Here is a 10,206-nt window from a genome sequence, read left to right as displayed (position 1 = left end):
TATATATATATATATATATATATATATATATATATATATAGAAAGTTAATATTTGTTATTCTTTGCCACAAAATACAATAGATGCTTGCATTAAACTCTTTTCACTGTGATAAACTAATCAAGTCATACATGATTTACACTAAGTCTACCTCAGTGCTTCTGCTCTCATTCAAGATAAAATTATAGATATCATTTGTGAGACAGATACTAAAGTGAACCATCTTGTTGACATCTTCAAATTATTGTGCCTTAAATGTCAGGTTATACATCTTGGGCTCTGATGAAATTACAATGAGTCTAGAGAATACAACTGACCATGGCCTAGAAGAAAGATACTTATTAGCTTCACAAAAAATGGGTCTGCAGCGATCTTACATTCTGTACTCTCTGGACAAGTGTTTCAGGCCCCAGTAATATATTTCAGGACAGAGTGAGAACAGCTCTGTATATGCACAATGACTGATCTAGTCCAGTTCCACAGTCCACAGCCTGTGGATTATTGGGTTCAAATCCCAGCTCTTCCTCTGAGCAGCAGCAGCATCTAGCTGTAAAACGGGGCTATTACAATAACACTTTCACAGAATTGCTGTCAGAATTCTCCCTCTCTCTCTCTCTCTCTCTCTCTCTCTATATATATATATATATATATATAGATAGATAGATAGATAGATAGATATAGATAGAGATAGAGATAGAGATAGAGATAGAGATAGAGATATAGATAGATATACATATATGTATATATATAAATATATGATATATATATATATATTTATCGAAATGAAAAAAGGCCTATTTTTTAAGCTATTACTATTATTTTTAGTTATTATTTTAGCTGTTACTTATACATATTATTTTTACATTATGAAAAACCAAATGATGTTCCAAAACCAATAACTAAATCATGTTAGTATCTTTATTTTAATTGGAATGAGGTAAATATTTTAGGCTGAAGCTGTCATGTGGGCTCAAGTAAACTACTTCATTGGGAAACTATTTTGATTCTGGGCTATGTCTCAGGGAAAGACATGTAGCTCACAAGTACTCAGTACAATTCTTCTATATCTTTAAGTTTTCCCCTGCCAGCGCCTCACTCCGAGATATATTCATATACATTTTACATCTCCAGAAGAAAAAAATACTCAAAGGAATCATGACATGACTATTTGTAATACAAATAAAAAGAAGAAAAGCATACCTGGGTAATCTTCAGATACATGCACTGAATAGGATACACTGTTAAAACAAGAGAAAAAGAAAAAATAAGGCTCAAGTTACTGCTATGGCAGATATGCTTTTACAAAATAAAAACCCACCCCATGTTACCCGTTCATTTATACAGATACAAGTATGTAAAATAATATACAAAATGGATTAGAAAACCTCTGATATTAGACATCAGAAACTTATAGATTTTTTAAGAAAAATGACATAGGAAACAGATTTTTAAGACACATTTGCGAAAATGGTTTTTGAAATATCTTTCTCACAATAGTAAGACTTTCCTTAGTACACATCTTTTTATCTCAGCAATGTCTAATATTCCCTTAATTTATGATCATTTGTGTTATTTGCTCTGATTTTATCAAATCGTCTTTTCTTATCAAAAATAAAGTATTCCTTCTGTTTAGTATGGCAGTCAAGAATTTAAAAATTTACATTTAATATTGCTTCTCCTAATATACTGTGTTTTTGAAACATGTCCCTTTCTTCAAAGAATTAACAAAATGATGACAGTGTAACTAATAGTTATTCATCAGCTATTGTCACTATATAATAAATAAACTACCTCCTGTTCTCAGAACGACTGAGTTGTTTCAAAAATCATTTTTAAATGGCACTTAAGTTTCACAAGTCCTTTTTCTCAGTGACCCCATTGCTGCTTTATATTTATCTCATATGACATACGGGAATTTATCATACTTATTTGTTCACTTTTTTATCTCTACCAACTAGATTGCAAGTTTTTTTAGGTTAGGGTCCATGTCCACTTGTATTTTGAACACAGTCACCTATTCCAGTGCATGACGAACAGCACATATTCAATATTAACTTTTTGAATGTATCAGTGGAGCTGCCACCTGCCAGAGACAAGTCAAAATCTAGTTCGAGTTATCACTGAAAAAAGTCAATTCTCTCTGAAGGAACATACAGAATACAGAGTCTATGCATAGTACCATTTACCAAGTGAATCCAATACAATTCAAATTACTTAACATATGAACAAATAGGAAAATCTAACCTATATACAAGAGAAAATCTTACCCAACTTTTACAATTAGCCCACAGTGACGTGCAAACAATTATAACTGTGCTTCTGGATGTAAAGGAAAAATCCAATTCAAAAAAGAAAAAACAAACAAAAACAGATCATCAGGATTTTGAGGGACATTAGCAAAAGAGCAAACATTTTGTGTAATTAGAGAGTTTCAGAAGGTGAAGAGAGCGAGAATAACACAGGGGGGAGAAAAAGGGTTGACAATTTCCCAATTTGGATGAAAGATGCAGATGCACAGACTGAAAAGCTCAGAAAACCCCCAGCAGGGTAAATGCAAAGAGAACTATACCTAGGTACACACAGTGAAACTGCTGAAAACTAAATACAAGGAAAACATGTTTTAAAGAAAAGAAAAATGATGCGTTACATACAGAGAAACAATAAGAATCAATGCCGAGTTTTCCTAAGGAGCTATGGAGGCCAGAGGCCAGCAGAACATTAAAGAGCTTGGGGGTGTGGGGACAACTGTGAACCCAGAATTCTACATCCAGACCATACATCGGCCAAAAAGAAAGGCAAATAAAGTAGCTTTCAGATAAGAGAAAATTGTGGGAGTCTGTCCCAGCAGATTTAAAACACAAGAAATGCCAAAGTTCTCTAGGCTGAATATCAGAAAGTCAAATATACAGAAGGAATGAAAAGCGCCAGAAATTGTAAATATAAAAGACTATTTTTCTCTTAATGTTTTTAAAATACATAAGATTGTTTAAAGTAAAAATTCTAACACCTCAATGTGGGATTTATAACATATGTGACTATAATACACATGACAATTACACAAATATAATACATATGACAATATACAAGTCTAATGTCAGTGACGGGTTAAATGGTCATATACAGATTCAAGGTGCTTACATCTTATATGAAATGGTATTAATATAATGTAGACCATAAATAATAACTCTAAGAAAATTATTTTAATCCCTAGAGCAAGCTCCCCCACTCCCAAGCCTAAAAAACAATAGACAAATTAAAGTGGAGTTTTAAAGTCATTTTGGAACATTTAATTCAAAAGAAGGCAGAAACAGAGGAACAAAAAACAGAAGGGAAAAGCAGAAAGCAAATAGTAAATGATGCCTGAATCCAACCATAGCAAAAATTGCATTAAATGCTAATGGACTAAACATACTGAATACAAGGCAAAGATAACCAGAATGAATGAAAAAGCAAGATCCAAACCTCTGCTGCCTGTAAGATCCACATTAAAAATAAAGGCATACACAGATCGAAAATAAAGGCTGGAAAAGATACACCATGCAAACAGTTAAGCATAAGAAGGCAGAAGTGCTTAAGTTGATCACAAGGAGTTCAAGAAAAAGGTACTAAGTGATCATGATAAAAGAGCCATTTCATCGGGATGCGGGGACAGAGTCATAAACGTGTATGCACCTAAAAGACCTTCAAAATGCCTGAGGCAAAACCTGACAGGATTAAAAGGAGAAATAGACAACTCCACAATCATAGTCTGAGTCACTGATTGAGAGAACCAGAACCAGCCCCCCCAGCCACCCCCAAATCATTAAAGGCAGAAGATCTGAAATAGATTTTAATAGAACTATAACCACAGAGTAGTACCTTTGTCTTTTGAGGTACACATGGATGGAATGTTTACCAAGACAGGTCATATACTGGGCTATAAAACTGGTCTTACTAAACTTGGATGGATGGGTGATCACCATAGTTCATATCCTGGGTGTCCTGACTCATCTTGCCCTTATGGACACTAAGCCTTAAGCCCTCAAGAAGCAACTATGTGACTGGGCTTTGGGCTCTGTGATAGCTGGGCACGGGCAGTGAGCCCTCTTAGGCGAACCCAAGTCTGCAGGACTCCACCAGCCAAATTTCTGGCATGCTGCTCAGTGCTTGGAAAGAGATTAGGCAGGGACAAGGAAGACTGAACGAGGAGTCGCAAAGAAAGGCATGTGGCAATGAGACCAAGCACTGATATGCTGCGGTTTCATAAAGCATATGTAATTGTTCAAGTAATTCAAGAAGCATTTCTTGGTAACCTGGTAGAAGCGAAAGATTGTGTTAATGCCAAATAAGATTTAGGTAGAAAAAAAAAATCAGGAAATGACTTGGAATGATTAATACACGGAGAAACAAAGAGTGTGTAACATAATAAATATGATAGACAAAGGAACCTAAACATTTTAAAGCACAATAGTTTTTTGTTTGTTTGTTTGTTTGTTTTTACTTTTTATTTTAAAATAATCATAGGTTCACATGAAGTAGCACAAATAGCCCAGAGAGGTCTCATGGATCCTTCACCCAGTTTCCCCCACTTGATTACATTTTATGCACCTACAGTACAGTATCGGAAGCAGGAAATCGACATTAGCGTGTAGTTTGGGTATAGCTCTAGATCATTTTATCACGTTTGCATCCTGTACCCACCACCGCAAATCAAGATACAGAACGATTTGATCCAAGATTGCCCTCACGCCACCGTCTTTCGTCTCCCTTCACCACAACACCCCTAACCCCAGGAAGCCACTCGCCAATTCTTCATCTCTACAATTTTGTGATTTTAAGATTATAAAAATAGAATCACAGAGTATGAAGCATAATAGTATTCCAAGGCAGCATTATTTTGGAAAAAAATTACTAAGATTGGCAATACTGAGGACACACTAATGGAGAGAGAGATCGCATTAAGAAGCTGCCGTAATAGTAGTAAAACATGAGCAAATATCTGTGCGGAAGCGTGGAACGGGAAGGAGAAGGCAGGAGCAAATGGCAGACGCTGGACCCCAGCCAGGAGCCCGGCTTTGGGAATCATGGCCTGACTCCAATGCCAAGAATCAGAAGAGAAAACAACCATGCCAACGGTGCCTCAAACAAGCGGGGGAAATACACACCACGACCTCACATGAATTTATTTCCCATGATTCAGTCCCTTACCTAATGAAACTGTAGCACGTAGGAATGGAATTATGGATGACCAGGGCGCCCCTTCATCTGGCAGTACTGTGACAGAAGCCTGGGACACTGTCAGGTTATACTCAGTGCTAAGGTGAATTATTTTCCAACAGCCTGGCCATCTCAACCAACAGAGAGGTTGGCTTCATTTTTCCTTCACATCAATGTCTCCATCCAAACTGAAGCCTTACTGCATCCCCATGCCTATCTCCAAGTAGGGAGCCTGCTGTAGTTAGAGCCAAATAAACAGGAGTCAAATTCCAGCTTTGAGCCTTTCTAGCTGGGTGGCATAAGAAAAGCCGTTTCAACAAGCTCAGCTTCAGTCTCTTTCCAGTAAAATGGGAGAATCCAGACCTACCCCAGAAGCCTGCTGTGATGATTTAATGGCTTAACAGGTGTAAGGCCCCCAGGACAACGCCAGACACTCAGCAGCAGGTGCCAAGTAATTTTAGTCAGCTTCCAGTACAAGCAATGAACATTCACAGAAGTGAAATTTTACATGAATGAGTGTTCTCTGGGGAACTCAATTTGCTCAGAATCACGATACACATATTAACATTTATCAGAGACAAAAACTAACACTGATGATTTTATTTCACGGTTGTATTATCCTCATGATATTAGGAGGCACTGCCACGTTCATGATCATACCTAATTTTTCAAGTACAAAACAGAACGCAAAAGCCCTACAAAATGATTCATCAGCTCCTGTGCTCTACAGCGTTTTCTTGGTAGCACACCAGAAGGAAAATCACCAGGCTGTACTCTCCGAATCAGTTTCACTTGGTGGCCTAACAGAGTTCTGAGGGAAACAGGCTAGTAGCAGCAGACATGGATGATTAAGCTAAAGGACCTAATAGTAGGGCCAAGAACAGAGCAAAGAAGAAAGCTTAAATAGATCAAAGAGTAAAGGCAGCATGTGCTGTACATAATAAATGCTAACGCAGGCAAAAATTCTGCGAAGAAGTGAAAGCAAAGGGTGACCATGAGCAGGAAGAAAAACCTGGGGCAAGCTCTGAACTGATTCAAGAAAAAAATGCCTTTGGCATTTTGGGATGTGCTAAATTACTACTCTGTTGAGGTGCTGTGCCAGAGACAAAGTCAGGTCAGTTAATATGTGTTTGGTATATGCGCTATCACCACACAGTACTAGGCTCTTGACATTACAAGTTTAAAACCAGAATCTATAAATTATTTCTATAACTTCAATGATTTTTAAAAATAAAATGGCTGCTTCCACCCCTTATTCCTCTGAAAGTATCTGTCCCAACCAAGGAAACCTCTCAATTGTCAAGAGCCTCTGAAGGAATTCACACAGGAGCCCTCAGATATTCAATATCTACCTAATCTTGCATTTTGTTTATATATTTGTTTACTCCTATAATTAAAATCATTCCTAGGGTCATTCTTATAGCTAAACTCACCACTCGCTCCATTACCATCCAAGTCCTTCTGAAGTATCTACAAAGAACTAAGAATAGATCAAGTTTCGATCTAGTTTCCAAGTTCACAGATCTAAAACATTTCTCTGAGAATAGTAGGGAGCTGATGGAAGACGGCAGTTTTAACATAACAGAGATGGGAACTCAGACTGGAGGTGAAAGCGTTTTAGATTTAGAAGACCTTTCAGAAGTACTGACTTTAACATCTGTGTAAGTTGTCCCCAAAATGTTGTGACTTTCTGCCATCTGTAACTCAAAACTCCCGGATCCTGAGTTCATCCTCAAAATACCCAGGGATTTTGACAGAGCAAGCAAAAACTGATTATTTGGTTGTGCAATACCCTTTTGCCTTACTCGCTAAAATCTAAAGCAATTTCTCTGATAAACCAAATCTTTACATATCTTTCCTCTCCCGGTTAGATCACTTTTAGAATTTACTTGAGAAAAAGCAAACTGTAGAAACTAACAAAAAAAATTTCAGCTAATGGGAAACAGTCGTCCACCCTCGCTATGATGCTCATGAGTCCACACTTCAACTCCGAATGTTCACTTGCAAGACAAGAGCTTAGAGTTGAGGCTACATGGACCCCACCCCACTCCCAGACCCACTGGGAACTTACTAGAACAAAACCCATTCCAGTATCTAGAATTCTGCCTTCCCCCACTCTTCAGCAGGATAGGGTGAAACAGACACTGTTCCACTACCCATTTCCACCAACAACTCTTGAATCTCAAGCTAGAAGGTGGTTTTTCGAAAAGCTGGAAGCTCACATTTGCTATTTTGATGACATTTACTTCCAGAAACATTCACCATCCCTTCATTATCTCTTTTACCTTGCAAAAACACTTTCTAACTATCCAGGTCAACCAGCTATCACATCCTCCTTCTTCACCATTATTAAATACCAATCGTTTTGTCATTTATCCAGGATTAGGGATTTCCAAGGCACCCTCTTACTCGTCACTAGGAACCCTCACATCCCGCATATCCACATGGACATCAGTAGGCTGTATGTACTTCCATGGCCTCATCTTCCCTTAATGCTAGCTAGCTCTCCAAACCCATGGCCACACCTCGGACCTGGACTGGGAAGTGTGACTGCTCTCCTTCTGAAGTCTCAACTCCCACTTTCTAGCCACAATTTTATCACCTTTCAGCCCTCACTCCTGTATTCCCCCTCTCTGATGTCCTTAAATCTCCATGCTTTCACTCTGTGCTGTTGGCCCCTCTTGGCTGATATCCTTCTTTATGTGACCACCGATACCTAACTGCTCTCTCCACGCCACCTCAACCCCTTTGTCGTGCACCCCTATCTTTGTCCCTGCATTCTCACCTCCTAGGCCTGGGCCCTGAATGCCGCTAGAAAGGACAATGAAACTAAGGGATCTGTGCCACTACCAACATGGGGTGCTCAAAACCAGCTCTGCATAACTTGGCTCAGTAACCCCAGAACCCACCCCTCACATTGCTTTTTCTTTTCAGTTGTTATTCCAAACCTCCACAACCTTCCAAACCGTACAACAGCTTGTCCTTGCACTATCCACATTAAGATAAAATAGATTATTCTATGGTTAATCCCTCAGGCATTCTCTCAATTCTTTTTTTTTTTGTATAATTATTTATTTATTATTCTACAAATCACTTAAATTGCCACCTTCTCTTAAGAATGTTGAAGTTGACATTCTCTCAATTCTTTTTCTCACCAATCACGTGTAGGCTCACACTTCTCTCCTTGCATCTGGAAAGAAGAGAATGTCTGTCCTTTTATATAAGACTCATCTGTCTACCTCATCCGCTTCATTTACAGATCCCATAAACCTGCAATCCACATGGGACCTTGTTGTATTAATTTACTGTAACAATCCCACAATTTGAAACTAATCAAGAATTTGTCAATAAAAATTTTAAAAGGGGGGGGCAGTTAGCTCAGTTAGTTAGAGCGCAGTGCTCACAACACCAAGGTTGCCAGTTCGATCCCCACATGGGTCGCTGAGCTGCGCCCTCCAAACTAGATTGAAACAACTACTTGACTAGGAGCTGATGAGTCCTGGAAAAACACACTACTCCCCAATAAGAATTAAAAAAAAAGAATTTGTAATTAATGAAGTGTGGAAAGATTTACGCCCCCACCCCAAATATTAGTAGCACAATTTAAAATGAAAAAGTACCCCAAAAGCAAGAGTGCCAATAACAGGATTATATAAACTATTATATACATACTGTGTAACACTAGGCAACTGTGAAAAAGTAATAGTGTAAAATAATATGTAACGAAGGAGATAAGTTTCTGATACATTAAGGTACATACAAAAATTTGGACACATAATATATTTTTATTAAAAATGTGTAAATATATATCTACTAAAAATATATACTGATAAAAGCATGACTTGAAAAATGACAAATTTTAAGTTATCTGTTGGTTATTGGATGAAAGGGAGCTTTATTTTTTGTGTGAATCTGTATTGTTTCAATCTTTATAAATAAGTGTGCATTGTGTAAAAAGAAAAAGCTAGTGATAATTAAGCTCTCCCTTTACCTTGTAGCCTTTCTAATTATTGCTGTACTTTTCTTCTTCAAGTCAAGTTTTTATAAAGCGTAATCTAAACTGTTTTCACTACCTACCCACTTGAACATGCACATTACAATCTGGCTCCCACTCATAGCACTCCACCAAAACTCTGCTTCTTCAAGGTCACCGTTGGCGTTCCCCCCTTGTCCTTAGATACATGAATTCTCAGATGCACTTAATAAAAATGGAGACACCATGAAGCCCTCCTTCCTTGGTTCCTGAACTCCACCTCTCCCCGGGTCTCTTGCTGTTGAAGGTGCTCTTAATCTCTTGATTTTTGATACTTCACATTTCATGTCGTTTTCGTATTTCAATGCTTCCCAGCCATGCTAACCACTTGGTTGTTGTTTTTTTCACAAGTAATTGCAACTATATCCATGACAGTCTCCTACCAACCATAAACAAAAGACTCAGAAATTCTGTATCTCCAATTCAAGTAGGCAGATTTTTCCCCTCCCATTTTTCCACAGGATATTCTATAAGCAAATTAACCTAACACATTGAAAAAAGAACTAATAGTCTTCTTCACATTAATTTTCAACTCAGCAAATGAAATACAAGAAATTCGGGGCCAATAATAGCAGCAGCTGCTGTTAGGAACTATAGACCCACTCACCTCTTGACCATGTCAGGGCAGAAGCCCTTGGCCACTTCCTGGAGCAAGGCAATTCTGCTTTAGCACATCTGAGGTTGGGCCTTGTTTCCAAAACACACAGATACTGAGTCTATAGAATAAAACTCTCACTCCTGGGCCGGCTGAGTGGCATGTTGGTTAAGAGCTGGCTTGGGACACCAGAGGGCCCCGGTTTGGATCCCACATATGAAGGCCAGTGACACTGCCCTCTACAGCTAAGATGCTGAACAACAGCTCAACCTGGAGCTGGGCTTCCGTGAGTAGCCGGCAATGGCGTAGGCTGCAGCCACTGCTGCAGTGGGTTGCCATGGGCTACCGTGTGTAGCCAGCAGCCAGCGTGAGCGGCCAGCAGCC

General features: G+C 38.5%; 1 protein-coding gene across 1 annotated transcript in view; it reads right to left on the bottom strand.

Moving 5' to 3' along the window:
- The window catches only part of PARP8 (poly(ADP-ribose) polymerase family member 8), a 176,421-nt gene that overhangs the window by 77,129 nt on the left and 89,086 nt on the right, over nucleotides 1-10,206 (bottom strand). The window contains exon 4 of the mRNA XM_019641448.1: nucleotides 1,199-1,236. Within this exon, the coding sequence (XP_019496993.1) occupies nucleotides 1,199-1,236 (38 nt within the window). The remainder of the gene's footprint in view (nucleotides 1-1,198; nucleotides 1,237-10,206) is intronic.

Source organism: Hipposideros armiger, unplaced genomic scaffold, assembly GCF_001890085.2.
Source record: "Hipposideros armiger isolate ML-2016 unplaced genomic scaffold, ASM189008v1 scaffold_60, whole genome shotgun sequence".
Lineage (NCBI taxonomy): Eukaryota > Metazoa > Chordata > Mammalia > Chiroptera > Hipposideridae > Hipposideros > Hipposideros armiger.
The sequence above is the reverse complement of the archived record's forward strand: the minus strand, read 5'-3'. Positions and strand labels throughout refer to the sequence as shown.